At 44.3% G+C, this 23,278-nt stretch overlaps 1 protein-coding gene across 3 annotated transcripts in view; it reads right to left on the bottom strand.

Moving 5' to 3' along the window:
* The window catches only part of ints1 (integrator complex subunit 1), a 105,387-nt gene that overhangs the window by 65,576 nt on the left and 16,533 nt on the right, over positions 1 to 23,278 (bottom strand). For all 3 annotated transcript variants that reach the window (XM_060943091.1, XM_060943090.1, XM_060943092.1), the window contains 12 exons: positions 21,225 to 21,330; positions 20,905 to 21,091; positions 18,794 to 18,939; positions 18,548 to 18,689; positions 11,443 to 11,619; positions 9,900 to 10,008; positions 6,202 to 6,322; positions 4,685 to 4,762; positions 4,456 to 4,613; positions 4,247 to 4,343; positions 2,697 to 2,788; positions 2,559 to 2,619 (listed from right to left, as the gene is read on the bottom strand). In XM_060943091.1, coding sequence (XP_060799074.1) covers positions 2,559 to 2,619; positions 2,697 to 2,788; positions 4,247 to 4,343; positions 4,456 to 4,613; positions 4,685 to 4,762; positions 6,202 to 6,322; positions 9,900 to 10,008; positions 11,443 to 11,619; positions 18,548 to 18,689; positions 18,794 to 18,939; positions 20,905 to 21,091; positions 21,225 to 21,330 — 1,474 coding nt within the window. The remainder of the gene's footprint in view (positions 1 to 2,558; positions 2,620 to 2,696; positions 2,789 to 4,246; positions 4,344 to 4,455; positions 4,614 to 4,684; positions 4,763 to 6,201; positions 6,323 to 9,899; positions 10,009 to 11,442; positions 11,620 to 18,547; positions 18,690 to 18,793; positions 18,940 to 20,904; positions 21,092 to 21,224; positions 21,331 to 23,278) is intronic.

Below are 23,278 nucleotides of genomic sequence, written 5' to 3'. Positions count from 1 at the left end.
GGGGGGGGCATGCCCCCAGACCCCCCTAGAGGGACTTCGCGCCTGCGGCGCTCATCAGGATTATATAAAATATTATTTTTGACTGGTAATTTTCTTTTTCTGCCTAATACCCTATGGATGACCCCTTAGTGACACCAAAGTTTTCCGACCAACTGCATGCAGTTGACTGGGAGCAACTGAATCAGGGGGGGGAAAAAAAAAAAAAAAAAAAAAACACCACCACCACCCAACAATGACTCAGGTGTGCTGGCGAACCAGTATGAACAACTTGCTAAAAAGATGTTCAAAAAGAACGACTCGTTTGCAAACTGCACAATGCTAATTCATGTGGCAAACAGAGCACTTGTTTAAAGATATTAGCCAATCAGAGCGAAGCTATTTGCATATTTGATTTTTAAAGGCACAGCTGCAAAACCAGCCCGTCTTATCCTGGACAGTTTTCAGCCCTTGCTAAAACAGCACAAGGAAAAAGAACCAAAGCATTTTTTCCATTTTTTTTTAAGTTTACAAAAGCTTCTCAGAGAATAATATAAAATAATTGAAAAGTCTATGGCACGTCCCCTTTAACCATTTTTTTTCCCAGTGGAAACTTTTTATCAATATGAAAAGACAAACTGCTCTACATCATGGAACTGAGCTTTCCCTGGACTCCTGTCTTCCATTCTCAACTCTGAATGTGAAAATTTCCAAACTCCTCGGAATACTGAAACGAAACGCCGCTTAATGTTGGATTTCGAACTAGTAAACTCAACAACCTCGGCCTGACTATCAGTGATGTGATTATGCTTACAGAAGGAAGCTTCTTTGTTGAGTTTGAAAGTGTTCATACAGCAAAAGAAGAAATACCAGCTAATCAAGCACAGCCATTTTCTCTGTTTATACAGGACTGGAGTGCTTGACTGGACTGTCAGAATATCAAGTAGGAACTCAGTAGGCTGGAATGTAGCATTTGGCCAAGTCATTTCTACTGTAGACTTGTACAGAGACAAAATGCAAGTGGAAGAAACAGAGGCTGATTTTTTTTTTTTAAAGAACAAAGACTTGGCTACAATGGCATATCAGGGTCATTATAGGTAGGTGTGTGTGTCTATATCTAGATAGATATCTAGATAGATAGATAGATAGATAGATAGATAGATAGATAGATAGATAGATAGATAGATAGATAGATAGATAGATAGATAGATAGATAGATAGATAGATAGATAGATAGATAGATAGATAGATAGACACACAGGGTGTTTCAAAAAATTTGATATATTCTGGAATATTTACATCTCAAATTATATCAAATTTTTTTAAACACCCTGAATGTAGGGGTGGCACGGTGGTGTAGTGGTTAGCGCTGTCGCCTCACAGCAAGAAGGTCCGGGTTCGAGCCCCGTGGCCGGCGAGGGCCTTTCTGTGCGGAGTTTGCATGTTCTCCCCGTGTCCGCGTGGGTTTCCTCCGGGTGCTCCGGTTTCCCCCACAGTCCAAAGACATGCAGGTTAGGTTAACTGGTGACTCTAAATTGAGCGTAGGTGTGAATGTGAGTGTGAATGGTTGTCTGTGTCTATGTGTCAGCCCTGTGATGACCTGGCGACTTGTCCAGGGTGTACCCCGCCTTTCGCCCGTCGTCAGCTGGGATAGGCTCCAGCTTGCCTGCGACCCTGTAGAACAGGATAAAGCAGCTAGAGATAATGAGATGAGACCCTGAATGTATGTATGTATGTATGTATGTATGTATGTGTGTGTGTGTGTGTGTGTGTGTGTGTGTGTGTGTGTGTGTGATATATATATTACGGCGCTTAATATATATCAGAAAATTCGGAGAACTTTCCAAGATTAAAGCAATACATTTGCAAGGGACAAATAAAAATAAAAAAAACCCTCAGAAATTCTATGGGATTAAAGTCACAAATTTATAAGCAAAAAAAAATTCACAAATGTATAAGGAAAAAAGTCACAAATTTACGAGAAACAAAACTCGATAAAATTGTTTTTTGTCAAGGAACCACATCAGCTATAAAAAGTGAATAAGAAAAAGAGAAAGGCGGGGTACACCCTGGACAAGTCGCCAGGTCATCACAGGGCCGACACATAGACACAGACAACCATTCACACTCACATTCACACCTACGGTCAATTTAGAGCCACCAGTTAACCTAACCTGCATGTCTTTGGACTGTGGGGGAAACCGGAGCACCCGGAGGAAACCCACGCGGACACGGGAAGAACATGCAAACTCCACACAGAAAGGCCCTCGCCGGCCACGGGGCTCGAACCCGGACCTTCTTGCTGTGAGGCGACAGCGCTAACCACTACACCACCGTGCCGCCCGTTTTGACTTTTTTTTTCTTGCAAATTTATGACTTTACAATCTCTGAGAATATCTGATTTTTTTTTCTTGTAAATTGTCGAATTTAATCTCGGATCTTCTGAGTTTAATTCCCGGAATATTAGCCCCCACCCTCAGCTTCATATAATACTATACTACTTTTAACCTACAATAGCCTTAATACACTTACTGGCAATGTTAATACTTAACATTGCCAGGGGGAAATAAATATTTTCTTACTTGGTCATGACCATCTCCATGAGCATTTTCAGAGTAGGGTAGCCATCCCAAGCTGCCAGACCTGCAAAGAAATAACGAAGCCGATGAAGCCATGTTTCAAGGTTATTACAAAGCACTGCAGAACTCTGAAGGCCTCACCGATTTTCTGCGGGTTGAAAGCTGCCACCACAAGCAGCAGGAGCCAGGCTTTCCAGTACAGTGTTGATATGGCCAGATTCGGGGGTTGATACCTGAAATATTTCAAATGGTCGTGAGTTCAAGCCCAGCACTGCCAAGCTGCCACTGTTGGGCTCATGAGCAAAGCTTTTAACCGTCTCTGCTCCAAGATGCTGTACCATGGCATACCATACCCTGCACTCTGACTGACTAACAAACTAGGACATGTGAAGAAAATCATTTCACTCTAATGCCGCTTTTCCACTACCAACGCGGCTGAGTCGGGCTGAGCCGTGCGGTGCTGAGTTGGGCTGAGTCGAGCTGAGTGGGGCTGTTGGGGTTGCATTTTGACTACAACTGCGCTGAACCGTGCTGGCTGGAAGTGGGTGGACACATTGGGTGGAGTTAGCGAAAGTGGGTGGACGTCACGTGACGTCGTTAGGCGGCGCAAACAGTGACATCAGTGACCTTTTAAGTGGTAGTCTCACGACCCGGATAGTAAACAATAAACATGGAGTCGTTAGTGTTGCTGGTCTTGGTGCTGTAGCTTGTTGTCACCGACAACGCCGACAGATACTGGCAAGAGCGTATAGATGAGGCGAGGCGCATAAGGCTTCAGAAATTCTCGTAATTCGTAATTCTTCTTCTTCCGGGTTTGCGGTGTTTACAGATCCCAGCGTGCTCGCGGGGCGTGTGTGGGCACTCCTCCTCACCAATCAGTGCACAGGGGAGTGTCTCCTCACGCCCCTAGCCCCACTTGGCTCGGTTTGGCTCGCTTCAGCCCCACTCCAAAACCGTGCGAGTTTTGGGTGCTAAGCAGGGCTGAAGCGAGCTGAGTCGTGCTGCTCTAAGGTAGTCGAAACGCGAGCCGTGTCGGGCTGAAGTGAGCTGAAAAAGGGTAGTGGAAAAGGGCCATAATGTACTTCTTTTCGTGATGGTGAAGGCTTTCTTTTTCTACCAGCCAACTCACAAAAGATCTCCTGCTACGCCATGATCATGATCCATAAACCAAATCAAAGTGTGAATAAAAACACAAATAATTTGCCAGATCTAAAGCGCAGTTTATCATTTTTCCCTTCTCCTTTCTAATCCGGACTCTTTTATGGGTCTGATTTGAGAAATCTACACCCATGAGGTCTGGTGTGTCCAAACATCTGAAGAAGCTGAATGATGTGAAGAAAACAACACTGAAATTATTTGTCAGGAACAAAACAGACAAACAAGCAGCGTTACATAAAATGCAACATGTGCGCACAGGGCTTTGAGCCAAAGGAAATTCCCAGACCATGTTTCTGAGTTTGAGAAAACAAACCAGTAAAATACCATGTCGAACGTAAAACAAATGAAGACATGATTTCCAATTTGTGCGACGTCTTCTTTGTCATTTTTACACCCGACCTGCTCCTATTTCATTCTTTACATATTTTACACGCCTGAAAATATTCGTCTACCCCTCACACACACCTTTTGTAGATGGCATCCCAGGTGCACCTGGATTTTGGTTATTATTCTGTATAAATAATGATCGTTACCCTGCAGGGAGCTGGATGTTCTCTGGGTGATGGTATGTACACAAGTTCAGGACCGCATCAATGAGCTGAATCCTCTCCACATGCAGTACATCCAAATCTACAAAATACACACACACACACACACACACACACACACACACGGAGCCAGCTCGAGATTACTCAAAGTCAGCAGAATGAAATGTCAGCATGAATGAAGGGATAAGCGCTACCGTCTGACTGCACCCCGGCGGCTCTCTTCACCAAGTGATCAGCCAGCTCCATGGCGTCGGCCGGGCCCAAAGGCAGGTCTCGAGACAGGCCGATCACAAGGATACGCATCAGCGTGTCCTCCAGCAAGGGGACCTCGGAACACAGCCGCAGGAAGAAACTGACCAGAGAAGAAACGGCATTAGAGATAATCCTCAAAAAACCCTGTGGAAGGGAATGATGAGAGCTTACTTTCTGTCACTTTCAGGAGGCCAGTTGTCCCACTTGTAATACGTCTCGGGTTGCTCCGTGAACAGCACTTTGTGGAGGCTGTGGATAGTAGGCACACAAAACAATCCAAATTTTTATTCAAAGCATACAGTAATTATACTGTCACTTTTAAATAATAAAACTGCTCGACTGTACTTTAATACTACGTGCTGCATTCTATGTATAAAACATGCTACGATTCCGTTTTTAAAGTGCATATCACGGGTAAATTCAGGAGCAAGATCAATGTAATTCTCCTATTTTATACACTACCGTTCAAAAGTTTGGGGTCACCCAGACAATTTTGTGCTTTCCATGAAAAGTCACACTTTTATTTCCCACCATAAGTTGTAAAATGAATAGAAAATATAGTCAAGACATTTTTCTGGCCATTTAGAGCATTTAATCGACCCCACAAATGTGATGCTCCAGAAACTCAATCTGCTCAAAGGAAGGTCAGTTTTATAGCTTCTCTAAAGAGCTCAACTGTTTTCAGCTGTGCTAACATGATTGTACAAGGGTTTTCTAATCATCCATTAGCCTTCTGAGGCAATGAGCAAACACATTGTACCATTAGAACACTGGAGTGAGAGTTGCTGGAAATGGGCCTCTATACACCTATGGAGATATTGCACCAAAAACCAGCCATTTGCAGCTAGAATAGTCATTTACCACATTAGCAATGTATAGAGTGGATTTCTGATTAGTTTAAAGTGATCTTCATTGAAAAGAACAGTGCTTTTCTTTCAAAAATAAGGACATTTCAAAGTGCCCCCAAACTTTTGAACGGTAGTGTATTAAACTTTGGTCAAATATCTGTAACATTCTGCATTCTCTGCAATTTTTTTTATTTGAGGCGAATTGGTCCGCCTATGAAAAAACTTGGCATTTGGATTTCCCGGCAAACATTGATTTTCGTGACGTCGCGTGCGGGACGCCTCCCTCTGAATCCTACGTCAGCGCTGGTTTGTTTATGAGAAAACGACCTGGTGGTTTTCTGCAAATTTCTTCAACGTTATCACGTAATTATTAAAATGATTAACAGATGTATCGTAGGAGGGTGTAGCAACACCAATCTTGATGGGATTAGCACTCATCGTTTCCCAAAAGACCGGACAATGAGAGAGAAATGGGAGCGCTTGGTCTACACAGGCTGTGCACTGAAACCGTGCAAAGCTCGCGCAGCCTGCTGGCGCTTCCACAGGTGACGTCACGAATCTGGCTCCAGACTCCCTTGGGATTTTTCCAGACGCGTTTTGTTATTTTATTTTTTCTGCTGTAGACAGATGGCCTTGCGCAAAATTACCCTTCTGGATGAGTGTGTAAAGGGACATATTTTCATATAAAAAAAAAAACAAATTGGTCCAGGATATGCACTTTAAGGTCACTGATAATGCCAATATGGTCAATAACAATGGTGAAGCTCTTTAGCCACAAAAAACAACACTATTTGAGTTATAAAACTTTACTAATACAAGTGATCATCAGTCTCCCTATACCAGTGCACGTAGTCTTTAGGTCCCAGTTTGCTGATAGAAGGAACCACAGTGTGCAGCCACCACACAGCGTCTCTCTGGATGGCAGCAATCTGGTTCTGAAAAGCTCGGAGCACTTCCAGATCTGATTTTAAAAAAAAAAAAATGCAAACAGACAAACATATGCCAATAATTATGATTCGGGCTTTATTCAGTAATCAACAAAACCTATAATAATGAACATGTAAACGCTGTGGACTCTGAGCTTCGCCATTTTGTATCTCTGTATACTTGTTGAAATGACAATAAAGATCACTTTGAACTTGGAAAGTTTGTGGACACCTGGTCAGAACACTCGTACGTCCTTGTTGAACATCTCATTCCAGATTTATTCTCCCTTTCCTGTTATAATAAGCTCCACTCTTCTGGGGAGGCTTTCCACTAGATCTTGGGGTGTGGCTGTGGGGATTTGTGTTCATTCAGCAACAATGAGAACATGAACTGATGTTGGGTGAGGAGGTCTGGGGTGCAATCAGCGTTCAAGTTCATCCTAAAGGTGACCAAGAGCTTGCTTTGTCAGAGTGGATACAAAGAGATCCGATACAGCTGTGTGCCTCAAACTTTGTGGCAACAGTTTGGGGAAAAGCCACATGTTGGTGTGATGGTCAGGTCACAAGGTGTCCACAAGCTTTTCAGCCATATAGAGTGTATTTTTAAAATACTTTGTGTTCCACGCCCTCAAGTTGCCATCCTGCTTTTGGTTCACATCGAAGATGCTGGGAGTCAGTCCCAAAGAGGGTCAATTCCCTGATTACAGACACTCAAGAATAAGACTTTGGAGTCCCTTCAGTGACTTGTTATTTCTTGAATCCTAGTTAAGTGCTCTGGAGTAGTGTTCCTGCTTATTTTATTTGAAATACCAGAAAGAAATGTCTTTATTTAGTATATTCTTTAAATAATCCATAACTAATTGAAGTGGGGGGAAAATCAACTGATCGACAATTATCAAAATAATGAATATTCTGATTTAGTATAAATATGCAGGTGATTATAGAAAATAGCGTGCACTGATTGGTTGAGAAATTCAGACTATTTCTCGATATCACTTCAAGCGACTCAGCAAAATGGCGGCCAATCGCTTCGTCACTGTAAGTGAGGAAGAATTACAAATGATGAAAGAAAATGCTGTTCCTAAAAGCACTAAAGATGCTACAAAGTTTGGTCTAAAACTATTCAAAGGTAAGGTGGGATTGTGATTTATTTTATCAATTTCAAAACAAAGTATTTTACGTGACTCGGTGTTGATAAGTGAACAGAGAGTCAGCGACGCAGTAGCTCACACGGCCGTACCATGAGAAACCAGACTCGTTTATACTTAGCCAAGTTGCGCTTCATGAGAACAATTAGATCCTCCAAACAAAACAATCAGAATTTTGTAATCAAGAATTTTGTAAACAATCAGGTAAACTGGCATTTTGAAACAGCATTTTGCTTCTTGAAACAGCGTCAAAATCCACGCTATGTGTTACATAAATACGTTCAGTCGGTAAACAGGAAGTGGATGTGTGACAGACCTGAAAAAACAGTACACATGGTATAGAACCCCAAGCTGAAGCTCGGTACCAAATATCAAGCAGGTGTGATTTGTAGTTGCTGAGAAAAGTGTTACGAAAATTTTGTAGTGTTTCGTAAATACATTCAGTCAGTAAACAGGAAGTGGATGTGCAACAGACCTGAAAATGGTAGACATGGTATAGAACCCCAAGCTGAAGCTCGGTATCAAATATCAAGCAGGTGTGATTTGTAGTTGCTGAGAAAAGTGTTACGAAAATTTTGTAAATCCACACTATACGTTTTGTAAATACACGGTCAGTAAACAGGAAGTGGATGTGTGACAGACCTGAAAACGGTACATACAGTATAGAACCCCAAGCTGAAGCTCGGTACCAAATATCAAGCAGGTGTGATTTGTAGTTGCTGAGAAAAATGTTACGAAAATTTTGTAAATCCACGCTATATGTTTTGTAAATACATTCAGTCGGTAAAAAGGAAGTGGATGTGTGACAGACCTGAAAACAGTACACATGGTATAGAACCCCAAGCTGAAGCTCGGTACCAATATATCAAGCAGGTGTGATTTGCAGTTGCTGAGAAAATTGTTACGAAAATTTTGTAAATCCACACTATATGTTTCGTAAATACATTGTCAGTAAACAGGAAGTGGATGTGCAACAGACCTGAAAATGGTAGACATGGTATAGAACCCCAAGCTGAAGCTCGGTATCAAATATCAACCAGGTGAGATTTGTAGTTGCTGAGAAAAGTGTTACGAAAATTTTGTAAATCCACACTATACGTTTCGTAAATACACAGTCAGTAAACAGGAAGTGGATGTGTGACAGACCTGAAAACGGTACATACAGTATAGAACCCCAAGCTGAAGCTCGGTACCAAATATCAAGCAGGTGTGATTTGTAGTTGCTGAGAAAAGTGTTACGAAAATTTTGTAAATCCACACTATATGTTTCGTAAATACATTGTCAGTAAACAGGAAGTGGATGTGCAACAGACCTGAAAATGGTAGACATGGTATAGAACCCCAAGCTGAAGCTCGGTATCAAATATCAACCAGGTGAGATTTGTAGTTGCTGAGAAAATTGTTACGAAAATTTTGTAAATCCACGCTATATGTTTCGTAAATACATTGTCAGTGAACAGGAAGTGGATATGCGACAGACCTGAAAACGGTACATACAGTATAGAACCCCACGCTGAAGCTCGGTACCAAGTAGCTATGATTTGTGGTTGCTGAGAAAAAGTGTTACAGATGGACAGAGGTAAACCAGTATACCCTCTCCTTCGGAGCAGGGGTATAATTAGCAACTCGTTAATGAGAAATCACAAAACCAGGGAGTAACTTTTGTGCAGACTGATTAGATCTTCCAAACAAAACAAACAATCAGAATCAAAATCCATTGAAAACTCAGAGGGAGAGGAGCGATTTTTGTGAATTGTGTACGGATGGGGGCGGCACGGTGGTGTAGTGGTTAGCACTGTCGCCTCACAGCAAGTCCGGGTTCGAGCCCCGTGGCCGGCGAGGGCCTTTCTGTGCGGAGTTTGCATGTTCTCCCCGTGTCCGCGTGGGTTTCCTCCAGGTGCTCCGGTTTCCCCCACAGTCCAAAGACATGCAGGTTAGGTTAACTGGTGACTCTAAATTGACCGTAGGTGTGAATGCGAGTGTGAGTGGTTGTCTGTGTCTATGTGTCAGCCCTGTGATGACCTGGCGACTTGTCCAGGGTGTACCCCGCCTTTCACCCGTAGTCAGCTGGGATAGGCTCCAGCTTGCCTGCGACCCTGTAGAACTGGATAAAGCGGCTACAGATAATGAGATGAGATGAGGTGTACGGATGGACGCCGCGTGACGACAAGAGCTCATCGCCCTACGGTCAGTGAGCTAATCACCCTACAGCTGGTGAGCGAACAAGTCTGCGTGGCGCCTTTATTACATTTGCATGCCACTTTTGAAGTTTGAAGTAAATTATGCTTTTTAAAATATGATTTTTTAAAAATAAAATCACCTGTGTATTTATACCAAAACAATTATCCGCCTCAGGCTCAGTGAATATCGACCTCGACTTTGTCTCCGTTATTATTCACTGATATTCCCCTTACCTTTGGTGAATGATTGTTAAATAAACAGTATTACACAAACAGCCACTTACTCTTCTTTTCTCCTTTGTCCCATGCAATGCCAGCTTCTTTGACTTGTGCTGTGATGCCCAGCATCATGGACACCGTTAACAGATCTGTCACCTGGATAACAAAACGCTCCTGTGTGCAAAGAAAAAAATTAAACTCTGGTTCACTGCAAGCATGCTGACGAAAACATGAATTAACGAAAGCCAGCAGTTTGGCGTTCGGCAGTGACACCCGTCTACTTATAAAAGGTCCCATGGCATGAAATTTTCACTTTCTGAGGTTTTTTAACATTAAAATGAGTTCCTCTGACCTTCTTAAGTCACCCCAGTGGCTAGAAATGTCATAATGTGTAAACCAAACTATGCCCAACATTTGAGAATGGCGCATCAAAACAGCGCATTGATAAACTCTTCCCTTTACTACGTCAGCAAGGGAGATGATCCCCACGCCCCCCTCTGGATTCCCACCCACTGTATGGATTGCCCGCCCAGCTCAAAAGTTGCCACCAAACATGGAAGTTGCGCTGTACATGGATGTGACAACACAGAAAAGAGTCTGTTTTTACTGCCGACGGGAGAGCCCCTGAAGACGCAGCGGCTTAATTTTATTTACTTCAATAATACGCCGTCGAGTCTACCTAAGACGGTGTATGTTTGTCAGAAGCATTTTCCTGAGGAATGTTTCCACAACTTGGGACAGTACAGGGCAGGTTTTGCACATCAACTGTCACTGAAGCCTGGGTCCGTACCAAGCATCCCTGCCGCATCAGCAACAAACACCGAACAAGTAAGTGTATAACTGTTAAGTCGTTTTGCCGTGTTTTAAAATCGGTGCCTCGTTAGCCTTGCAATGGCTACATTAGCTGTGCAGCTAACCGCTTCCTGCAGTTAGCCAGGTACTCTGCGCTACAAAACCAAAAAGCATGCAGCATGCTCTGTTATAATAGCCAATCAAAACAGTTTTTACAAAGACACCCACATTCTTTTTTTTAAGTCACTCGTTCATTTTATTTGTTTGTTTGTTCAGTAAAAACCCAAACATTTGTTGAATTTATTTTATTTCCTCGCGTCGCACCTTAATGACGTCAGCACGCGGTATTTTTCCCTTCGCGGTTTGTTCCTTCTCTCTCGCCATAGTAAGACACCCACATACGCTTGTTCTGACCCACTGGAGGTAGCGTCACAGTGCTGTTAGCCAATCAGAGGTAACACGTTTACATGTCATGAATATTAATGATAAGACCCGCCCCCACCCTCTACCCTTCCCCGCCTCCTGCTTCTCATTAGCAAAACGACGCACTGGGAAAAGCGCTGAAATGGGGCTTTCTCCCAGGAGGCTACATCTACGTGCCGAGGGTTCATTTCGAGAAAGGCTGCGTATATAACATCCGGAAACCTCCACGAGCCCGTTTAAAGCATCAACAAACCACCATGCCATGGGACCTTTAATGATAAATCCATGCTTTTTGTTTACATTTCTAGATTAAAAAAAAAAAGTTCTCTATTTAGAAATGGCCTTCCTAATCAGCACTCTATCCAAGAGTTCTACAACGTAGAAGATGCTCACTTTAAACTCCATCTCAGTATAGGAGGCCTCCTTCCTCTCCTGCATGAGGCCCAGACAGAACGACTGGAAGTTGATCTCATGCTTGGTCTGCTTGATGATCTCTCTGAGCAGGGCACGAGACGCCCGAAGATAATCGTCCTTGTTGGTCAGAAGGTCCTGGAATACCATGGCCAGGAACTAGATGGAGAAAGAGACACGTGTGCAGTTTTACACCTTAACACAAAATGATGCTCACTTGACGTTTATAAGACAGGAAGTAAGACAGTGAGAGCTCAGACGTTAAAGGTGATGAGATCGAGTCCGGATACTTAAGAGCTGAAATCCCAACGCTGCTAGTCAGCCACTCTGATGCGATTGTAAGTACAAAATATGTGGCGGTAACTCGATCAACACGATTGCATCCATTTAAGTCATCCTTTAATAGAAAACAACTCAAAAGTAATCAAAGTAGTTTCAATGAATCTGTGAAGGAGTAGAGTTAAATAAATGTATTCTTTAGACAGATCGATAGATAGATTCTTTATCGTCATTGCACATTACTATACAACGATACACTGTTTGAGGGCTCAGATCACAGCAGCATGTCAATAAAATCTCATCTCATTATCTGTAGCTGTTTTATCCTGTTCTACAGGGTCTCAGGCAAGCTGGATCCTATCCCAGCTGACTACGGGTGAGAGGCGGGGTACACCCTGGACAAGGTGCCAGGTCATCACAGGGCTGACACTTTTGCCCCTTTTCCACCAAAGCAGTTCCAGGGCTGGTTCGGGGCCAGTGCTTAGTTTGGAACCGGGTTTTCTGTTCCCACTGATAAAGAACTGGCTCTGGGGCCAGAAAAACCGGTTCCAGGCTAGCACCAACTCTCTGCTGGGCCAGAGGAAAGAACCGCTTCCGTCAGCGGGGGGGGCGGAGTTGTTAAGACCAACAACAATAACAAGACCGCGAAAGATCACCATTTTTAAGCGACGAGAAGCAGCAGCTGTACAAACGCAAAGTCAGCCATTATTATTATTGTTGTTGCTGCTGCTGCTTCCGTGTTGTTTTTGCTTCGATATTCGCACCAAGGTTTACGCAAATGTAGCGACGTAACTGACGTATACAGCGACGTAACTGACGTAGCTCCGCAAGCTATGGAAAAGCAAACTGGTTCTCAGCTGGCTTGCAAGTTGAACGAGTTGTGAACCAGCACCAGCACTGGCCCCGAACCAGCCCTGGAACTGATTTGGTGGAAAAGGGGTAATAGACACAGACAACCATTCACACTCACATTCACACCTACGGTCAATTTAGAGTCGCCAGTTAACCTAACCTGCATGTCTTTGGACTGTGGGGGAAACCGGAGCACCCGGAGGAAACCCACGCGGACACGGGGAGAACATGCAATCTCCGCACAGAAAGGCCCTCGCCGGCCACGGGGCTCAAACCCGGACCTTCTTGCTGTGAGGCGACAGCGCTAACCACTACACCACCGTGCCACCCATGTCAATAAAATAAATAATATACATAACCTTTTAAAAGCAGAATATTGGCATATAAACAGCAGTATAAATTACAGTATGTAATTATTCAATGTAGCCAAACACAGTAAGGTGCAAAGTGAGAGTCCAAGTCCGGGTCAGGCCTCCAGCAGAGCTTTTACACCCCTGGGGAAGAAGCGATTTTGGTGTCTTGCTGCTCGTGACTTTATGACCCTAAGCCTGCCAGAGGGAAGGGTGTCAAAAAGACATTGTCCGGGGTGAGTGCAGTCAGTCCTAATCTCTGTGGCACTGTTTCTCAGCCTGGCAGAGTAAATCTGTTCCAAGGATTGAAGAGGGGTACCAATGATTTTAGATGCACTCCTGATGATCTGCTGCAGATCTTTCCTCTCCTCTGAGGTGCAGCTGGAGAGCCACACTGTGCATCCATAGCTCAGAACACTTTGTATGGTGCACTGGTAGAAGTTGGTGAGGAGCTTCTGTGAGAGCCCAGCTTTCCTCAGGGATCGCAGGAAGATCTTCTTCACCACCTCACTGGTGTTCACTCCCCATGTCAGGTCCTCAGAGAGGTGAACACTGAGGTACTTGAAGCTCCCCACCTGTTCCACCTCCTCTCCAAAGATCACCAGGCGGGCGTTTGTTTTAACCGGTCGTTTTCTGAAGTCAATGACAAGCTCCTTTGTTTTGTTGGTGTTGAGGAGCAAGTCATTGTTCTGACACCAAGATGTGAGGGCCTGAACGTCCTCTCTGTAGGCTGCCTCATTGCTGTTGGTTATCAACCCCACCACAGCTGTGTCATCTGCAAACTTGTATATTTGGTTTGAGTTATGAATGAGAGAATAGTCCCGTGTGAAGAGTGAGTAAAGGAGTGGACTAAGGACACAGCCTTGGGGGGTGCCAGTGTTTAGAATGGTGTTGGATGAGATGAGGTCTCCAAGTCTCACATGCTGTGGTAAAGGAATGTGTGGCGATCTAGGAAAACCTTTCATGTGGTGAAATGTTGACTTTTTTTTTTTTAACCAAGTCTGAAAACTACAGGCTTTCCTGGACTGAAATAGACTAGATGGCCAAACGTTTGTGGACACCTGACCCTCTCACCCATATGTGGTTCTTCCTCAAACTGTTGCCACAAAGTCTGAAGTACAGAAGTATTCGGAATGTCTTAGTAGGCTGTAGGATTACAATTTCCCTTCACTGGAACTAAGAGGCCCAAACCTCTTCTAACGTGACAATGCTCCTGTGCACAAAGCACTCCATGAAGACATGGTGTGTTAAGTTTGGAGTGGAAGAACTCGAGTGTCCTGCACAGAGCCCTGACTGAACTCAACCCCACTGAACACCTTTGGGATGAACTGGAACACCGACTGCGCCCACAACACATCAGTGTCTAATCTCATTAATGCTCTTGTAGCTGAATGAACAAAATCCCCACAGCCATGCTCCAAAATCTAGTGGAAAGCCTTCCCAGAAGAGAGGAGTTTATTATAACAGCAAAGGCGGAATAAATCTGGAATGGGATGTTCAACAAGTATATATGGTCCATGTGATGGTCAGGTGTCCACAAAAATGTGGTAATAGAGTGTATATCTATCTTTATACGAGTGTCTATTCATAATCTAGACTAACTGGCTATAGACCCCTTTCACATGACGTCACCGCGCCGCGAGATTTTGTTAGGCGCCATATTGGAAGACCAAGTACATGCACTCAAAATATAAAACAAAGTACGCGCGAGAGTGAAGTGACACGATGGCTGATAATTCTGGTTATGTGAGTACATTACCAGCTGCAGAAAGGGCACGGTATGTGGAGAAACTGGCTGTGATTGATGGGTTTGACCCATATGATAAGACTCGCGGCAAGGGAGAATGGAAACATAAGGAGGACCGGACACCAATTCTGCCATCTGTTTGCTACCCAGACATTGTAAACTATTTGTTGTTTACACCCAGTGCCTACAGTGTTCGAACTATGCCGATATTTTCGGGGGGTCCCTTTTTTTCCCTTGGGGGGGTGCTTGCGCTTGTCTCGGAGCGCGGATCTCCAAACACATGAGAAGCCTTGCACTCGTCTCGGAGCGCGGATCTCCAAACACATGAGAAGCCTTGCGCTTGTCTCGGAGCGTGGATCTCCAAACACATGAGAAGCCTTGCGCTTGTCTCGGAGCGTGGATCTCCAAACACATGAGAAGCCTATCTTACGCACATATCATGCGGACTCCACACCTCCACACACGCATCGCATCTGAAGTCATAACTCATCAGGGGAAATCGTGTCCGCATTGGCATGTTCAAAAAACAACCTCGCGTCAACAATGATACCACACGCAAGAAAAAAAAACAAAACAGTCAGGCTACTCAACAACCAACCTGGCAGCAGCGAGCAAGCCCCAAACCATCCTAAATTATTATTATTATTAAATTGTAGAAGTCTGGGAGGCTTGCTCCTCATACAGTTATCAACTTGGGGCCAATTTAGCATGTTTTAAATCTGAATTTCTTGCGTTTGCTTACCTCAAAGTGTCCGCAGATCATGCACAGACTTATCCATTATATCCACAGTTTTTTGCCAAGTCTCACACAGGTTTCTTTCAAGTCTACTGTTGGGCCAATAAATCATAAATAAAACAGCTCAGATTTGTTTGTTTAAGTCGTTTGCCACTCCACTTTATTCTCGTGGGTTCACATACCGCTGCTGTTATTTCCCCCTAATCACGAGTTTGTTGGTCTTCCAAAATGGCGCAGGGTCTGTTTACTTCCGGTTTCGGGTGACGTCAGTGAAAGGGGTCTATTCAGACGTCCTGCCGTCACGTTCTGTGTTTATATTAAAAAGCACAGACCACACTAATTTCAAACTAATTAGAAATCATTATGTTTACTTACACTACAGTGTGGCTGAATGCTCAAATCTGATTGGTCAGAATGTGGGTATGATTTTCGCATAACAGTAATTGCGTGTAATAATTCCGGCTATAATATGAATGTTTATATTAATGCGTTCATTCTAATATGTTATTGTTTCTATAGTGATAGCTCATATACAGGAGAAAAAAAAAAAAGACACTGTTGTTTAAAAAACAATAACTCATAATTGTCGATGTGATGAAGTTTTTTTTTGTTAGGAGACATTTATTGAATATTTATGGAATCAGTCTCAGTTGTAAGCAGTCTCGTCTCGGTACTGCTTTCTGTTTCCTGTTTTTCACACTGTGCTCTGTGTGTGTGCGCGCGTGCGAGAGAGAGGCTGCTTATCACAGCTGTAACGTAAGTGACAACAGGAACTAACTTGTCTCTCTGACTTTCTACAACATTAAATCTAACCATAAACCATTAGGATCATCTCATCTCATTATCTCTAGCCGCTTTATCCTGTTCTACAGGGTCGCAGGCAAGCTGGAGCCTATCCCAGCTGACTACGGGCGAAAGGCGGGGTACACCCTGGACAAGTCACCAGGTCATCACAGGGCTGACACATAGACACAGACAACCATTCACACTCACATTCACACCTACGGTCAATTTAGAGTCACCAGTTAACCTAACCTGCATGTCTTTGGACTGTGGGGGAAACCGGAGCACCCGGAGGAAACCCACGCGGACACGGGGAGAACATGCAAACTCCACACAGAAAGGCCCTCGCCGGCCACGGGGCTCGAACCCGGACCTTCTTGCTGTGAGGTGACAGTGCTAACCACTACACCACCGTGCCGCCCCCATTAGGATCATTCATTAATAAATTAAACATGATAGTCGTTGGCAGATTGCAGTGGTATAAGCGGAATAACACGCTCTAGACTTGCTGTTATGCAAAAATAATGCACTTTGGGGTAGTTAGTGCAGTGTTGTGTGTTATTCCTGACACAATAAACCGTTTTAAACATTCTTAATAACTTTGCTGGCATCACAATCTGACAGTGTGACGACACATTTCTCATCTTAGCATGACAGTACGTCTGTGATCGGAAATGTGTAAACAACCTGATCAGAATCACCCGGATCGCTGTCTCTAGTCTGATCTAGGTAAATGGCACTTGTTGCATTCAGGTATGTCACTTTTCCCATAACATATCACTGTCTGCTTTTACATTGATGCCAAAATAAGTGCCCCACGTTGCTGGCCCTCTTCTCTTCGTCCTGTACACCGCGGACTTCTGCTACAACTCGGAGCTGTGTCACATTCAGAAGTTCGCCGATGACACAGCCATCGTTGGGTGTATCAGTGACGACAGAGAGGAGGAGTATAGGAGCCTGGTGAGGGACTTTGCTGTGTGGTGCAACAGGAACCATCTGCAGCTCAACACCTCGAAGACCAAGGAGCTGGTCATTGACTTTGGGAGGTCCAGACCAAGGTCACTACCAGTTCTGATCGAGGGAGTCGAGGTGGAGGCTGTGGATTCCTACAAGTACCTCGGGCTGTGGCTGGACAGCAAGCTGGACTGGATTTGCAACACCAATCACTTATACAGGAAAGGACAGAGCAGGCTATACTTCCTTAGGAGGCTGCGGTCCTTTAACATCTGCAGGAAACTCCTGTGGATGTTCTATCAGTCTGTGGTCGCCAGTGTCCTGTTTTACACCGTGGTGTGCTGGGGGGCAGCACATCCAAGAAGGACACATCCAGGCTGGACAAACTGATCAGGCGGGCCGGCTCTGTGGTCGGCGTGAAGCTGGACTCTCTGGTGAAGGTGGCAGAGAAGAGGACTATGGACAAACTACTGAACATCATGGACGATGCCAGTCACCCTCTGCACACCGTCATCAGCAACCAGAGGAGCCTGTTCGGTGACAGAATGCTCCTTCCCGAGCGCAGGACGAACAGACTTAAAAACTCCTTTGTCCCTCACGCCATCAGACTGTACAACTCCTCTCTGGGGGGGAGGAGGGGTAACAGGAGGACAGAAGACGGGAAGGGAAGGCGCAGTAGCCTAGCCTGACAATAAGCAATACCGGACAATGTGCAATATAAAGTGTAATATCTCTCCTGCTGCCCCCCCCCCTTTCCCATATTTTATTCTTTTTATATTGTATATGTAAATACATAATTTAATTTCATTTATCTAGAAGTTTTTTCTCTCTTTTCTATTCTCTAATGATGCTGCTGGAATCTTAATTTCCCTGAGGGAACCCTCCCAAAGGGATCAATAAAGTTCTATCTAATCTAATCACTCTGTTGGAAAAATTCTGATACTTTTGGAATTACTTACTGTGTAAGGAAATAACACCGACGCCTCCTTTCCACCAACGCCAACGAGGTGCTAGTTCTGGGATGGTGCTCGTGCCGGTTCAGAGTTAGGTCAACTTGCAAACCTTCTAAGAACCGCTTTGTTTTTCCATGGGCTAGAGAGCCACGTCATTATGTCACTGTATACAGCTCCGATTTCCCAGCAACACTTGCACCAAACGCAACAACAATGGCAGACTGCTGAATTAGGCAGCACTCTACTACCTCTGTCTTTTTAAAAATGGTGGTCACAAAGTTTTAGTTGGCCCTGTTAGTCATGATAATCCCGCCCTCAGCCCTCAGAACATAAGCGGTTCTTGGTTCTAAAGTGTTGGTTCTGCTCTCGGCCCTTGAGCTGCCTTGGTGGAAACAATCATACTATGAAAAGATGAAAACAAAGGAAGGCTCACCTTCGGGGCCTGCTCTGGGCTGTGCTGCAGGACCGTATGAAGCACCTGCATGTTGTTCGGATTTCTGGCATTGGACAACTCATTAAAGATCACCAGTTTGATCATGGTGCCCAGGTTATCTCTGTGTGCATTCAGGAGCTCCCTGCAATGCAGCCAAGTACCACATAAACATCAGAATACAATAAACCGTGAAATCTTGCAACAAGACGACCTAAAACCATGAACGTCCGGAAGAGCACGGCTTACCGGACACACAGCATGTAATGATTGAGGAGGACTTTTGGCTTCAGCCGGATCTTGATGAGGTTGGAGATCACGTCCATGTCGTCAGCTCCGTGAGTTCTACAGTTCATGCACAGAGACATGAGGAGGTCCTGCGCTGGTCTCGTCAGCTGTGATGAAACGACATAGCATGACATTATCTTTGTCTTTCCTAAATGGAGCTCAAAATGGTCAAAGAAAGACTTTAAAACAAGAGCCAGGCCATCCTTAAAAAAAAATCCGTTTCCTGTCCACCGGGTGAGCAAAAAAATTTTTCAGTCGGGAGGGAGGGATTTTTTTTTTATATATATGGATGGATAAGAAATCGCAATGCTGTGTTTGCTTTTTCTTTCAGTACTTTTTTATTACAAAAGCAGACACATTTAATAAAATATGACAGTTTAATCAACTGAAACTTGTACAAAAACTTTAAATTAGCATTTTAACTGCTGACTGCAACATTTGCAAAACTTTTACAAAGGTACTTAAAATGTCCGACACGCGGACTTTTTGTAGTTCTAAATCGACCGTTAGGCCTAGTTCGGATGAAATTACACTATTAAAATGATCACTGAATGATTTGTTTTTCTGAATCTTTACTATTTTGTTGTTTGCTAGAATACCAGTTTGCGATTTCACACTTAAGCAAATGTTTGAAAACTCCGGATCTCCTTCCTTCATGGTGGCTGCCATTTTTTTGTGCCGCACGGCGCATGCGCAGAGCTGATTCAGTTCAGAGTGCGCACTCACTTGGCGGAGGCAGTAGTGTGTCGGAGGGAACAGAAGCAGAGATAACGCTTATTTTGTCTCCGGTAAACCAGTCTTCTCTCGTTCAATTACGTGCTGGCATCAAAAGACACCGTTGGTTGTAAATGAAACCAAACTGAGTGGTTGGAGTGTATTTTCATACACAAATGGAGAAATGTTCGCTGAGTGTGTAATTGTGTAGCCCCCACTGCAGACCGTTGTCGTTGTTAATTCATAGCATGCTCAGCTGCGTGAATGTGTCATGAACCGAAAATAAGAGATTTACAAGCCAGGAACGCCTCATGATGCAATACGCAAGAAAAGAAAGAAGATTTACTGCCATTTTACTTTGTATTTGAGTAAAGTGAATAAATAAATGGTCTGTGCAAAATACATTTAATCCTGGGAACTGCGTGCACAGGAGTTTATTTTGTGTTTACACCCCCCCGGCTGGCTACTTATTTGTCATGGCTGGCTAGTATGAGCCTTATGGCCCTTTTCCACTACCCTTTTTCAGCTCACTTCAGCTCGCTTCAGCTCACATCAGCCCGACACGGCTCGCGTTTCGACTATCTAAGAGCAGCACGACTCAGCTCGCTTCAGCCCTGCTCAGCCCCCAAAACTCGCACGGTTTTGGAGTGGGGCTGAAGCGACCCAAACCGAGCCGAGTGGGGCTGGGGGCGTGAGGAGACACTCCCCTGTGCACTGATTGGTGAGGAGGAGTGTCCTCACATGCCCACACACGCCCCGCGAGCACGCTGGGATCTGTAAACACCGTAAACAGAAGGAGAATTACGAGAATTATGAAGCCTTATGCGCCTCGCCTCATCTATACACTCTTGCCAGTATCTGTTGGCGTTGTCGGCGACAACAAGCCACAGCACCAAGACCAGCAACACTAACGACTCCATGTCCTCCATGTTTATTGTTTACTCTCCGGGTTGTGAGACTACCGCTTAAAAGGTCACTGATGTCACTGTTTGAGCCGCCTAACGACATCACCTGACGTCCACCCACTTTTGCTAACTCCACCCAATGTGTCCACCCACTTCCAGCCAGCACGGTTCAGCGCGGTTGTAGTCGAAATGCAACTCCAACAGCCCCGCTCAGCTCGACTCAGCACGGCACGGCTCAGCCCAACTCAGCCGCATTGGTAGTGGAAAAGCGGCATTAGTGGAAAGCCCTGGGAATGCGGAAATGTCAAGTTCGATTTTAGATTTACGAACCCGAAAAAAATGTCGAAAAAACGGCATTAAAAAAAAATTTTCAACCGCACAAACGGCACTCACCCGGCCGGTGGACCGGAAACAGAACATTTTTTAATAATGGCCTCAGGGTCAGAATCTTGCCTTTGGATTCTGCAGCCACATCTCCAGCCTCTGCACAGCCATCAGTCGCACCTCCTTGTAGCCGCAGGTGGCTGTTAGCAGACGCAGCAGGTTCCGCGACACGTTATCCATGGGTTGTCTGCGGTTCAGTTGGTCCCTTAATATATCCAGCACGTAGTCCTCCACACTATCTGCCAGCTCGTCGTACCTAAGCGTGTGTGAGTCAGTCACAAAACCGTTCAAAGATGTTGGACTTCTATCTGTAATATATATCATACTGACTACAGGCAGGTGTACTGAATCATATGGAGACGGCTGACACATCTGTAATAGCTCAGTACCTGGGCATGACCTGCCCTTCCTCTTCAGGACTAAGCTTCTCCTCTGCAATTAGAAGCTCAGCCTGATTGTCATCCTCATCTGGAGTGGAAGGGTGAGGACTGTTTCCTGGAAAAACAAAGAAGAACCTTTCAACATTTAATTACATAAATACATTACATTTTATTTACTGTACCATACCACACACTGTACGTCTTCACACCTTCACTCTATAAGAACTGGTGGAGGAGAGAAATTTGACATCATGTCACTGGTCTTTTTAGTCACTGCGTAAAAGCAGAGCTCCTGATGAGCGTGTGAGCAAAAGATTTACAAGGGCGCGAAATCAACCTGAATAGAATAATAATATTAGAGCATCATGAATGAACCACTGAATTGTGTAGTGTCGTGTATTTCACGTCAGTAAATTGCTGCATTGTCTTAGGACAGTGAGACCAATAATGAGATACTCATCGCAGTTATGAATACATATTTATTCCTTTCTTTGATACCACGTCATTGTAGGTACAACAGTACCATGCCTCACACAGTGCACCAAAATTATGTCGGTGCAATTGCACTACCCATCCATCATCTGTAGCCGCTTTATCCTGTTCTACAGGGTCGCAGGCAAGCTGGAGCCTATCCCAGCTGACTACGGGCGAAAGGCGGGGTACACCCTGGACAAGTCGCCAGGTCATCACAGGGCTGACACATAGACACAGACAACCATTCACACTCACATTCACACCTACGGTCAATTTAGAGTCACCAGTTAACCTAACCTGCATGTCTTTGGACTGTAGGGGAAACCGGAGCACCTGGAGGAAACCCACGCGGACACGGGGAGAACATGCAAACTCCGCACAGAAAGGCCCTCGCCGGCCACGGGGCTCGAACCCGGACCTTCTTGCTGTGAGGCGACAGCGCTAACCACTACACCACCGTGCCGCCTGCAATTGCACTACATAATTACAATTTGCGTATTTCCAACACATAACAAAGAATCCTGCCAGGTTTTGTGAAATTCCTCCAAAAATTCTAAGAGGAGTTGATTTCAGAAGGTGACCACTAGAGTTGAGCTGGATACTCGGCTGAAACGAGTATCCGGTACGGATAAAGCACTTTTGCCAAGTACGAGTATTATACGAGTAATACGAGTCAATATCTGTGCTCGGACTGAATGAAAATCCTCACACAGCACCCCTCCCCTACACACACCGCTCTGCTCACTCACACAGAGAACAGCTCTCTGTCTCTCCGGTTCGCGGCTCTTTTCCGTTAACGTTTCAGGTTTCTTCAGCTTCAAGTTTGTTTTTATTTCAGTTTGTACTTACTTATAACCAGTAGAGTTCTGGTAAACGTGGGTTCATTCAGACGTGGTGCTTGGTAGAAAGCGACTCGCGTTGCGTCTCTGCCTGACGGAGATTTTTTTTTTCTTTTTTTAACCGTCGGTTAAAAACAGTTTTTTTGACTTCACGCATTGAGTGTCTGACACTTTCTTGCTGTAATTCATGTAAAAATAAAGGTAGTAATGGTATAAGTATTACAAATTAAGCTACACACACACTCTCTCTCTCTCTCTCTGCCGGTCGTCGGAGTTTTTTTTTTTTTTAAACCGTCAGTTGGCTCTAACCAGTTTTATTTTACTTCACGCACCGAGTGTCTGACACTTTCTAGGTAGTAGTGGTATAAATAATATTACAAATTAAGCTACACACACACACACACACCCCTGGTGTGGAAATAAAAAAAAAATAAAAAAAGAACCAAATTAAAAAAAAAAAAAATCACACTGATCATAAAAAAATTAAAAGTTAAAAAAAGAAGTTATGTTGAGTATGAAAACTCTTGTTCATTACATTTCATTTCATAATTGCAACCGCATGTGTTGTATTCATTGTTGCAAAACTTGTTCTGTAAATAGTTCGTTTGCTATCGTGATCAAAACCATTGCTCTGAAGCTCAATGCTGATGCTGTCCTGTAAATAGTTTTCTAATCAGCAATAAATATAACAATTTCTGATCAACCCATATCAATTGCATGCTTAAAATAACATGCTGGTTAAAGCCCCGC

The sequence above is a fragment of the Neoarius graeffei genome, chromosome 16 (genome assembly GCF_027579695.1).
Source record: "Neoarius graeffei isolate fNeoGra1 chromosome 16, fNeoGra1.pri, whole genome shotgun sequence".
Classification (NCBI taxonomy): domain Eukaryota; kingdom Metazoa; phylum Chordata; class Actinopteri; order Siluriformes; family Ariidae; genus Neoarius; species Neoarius graeffei.
Note: the sequence above shows the minus strand (reverse complement) of the source record. Positions and strands in the feature narration are given on the sequence as shown.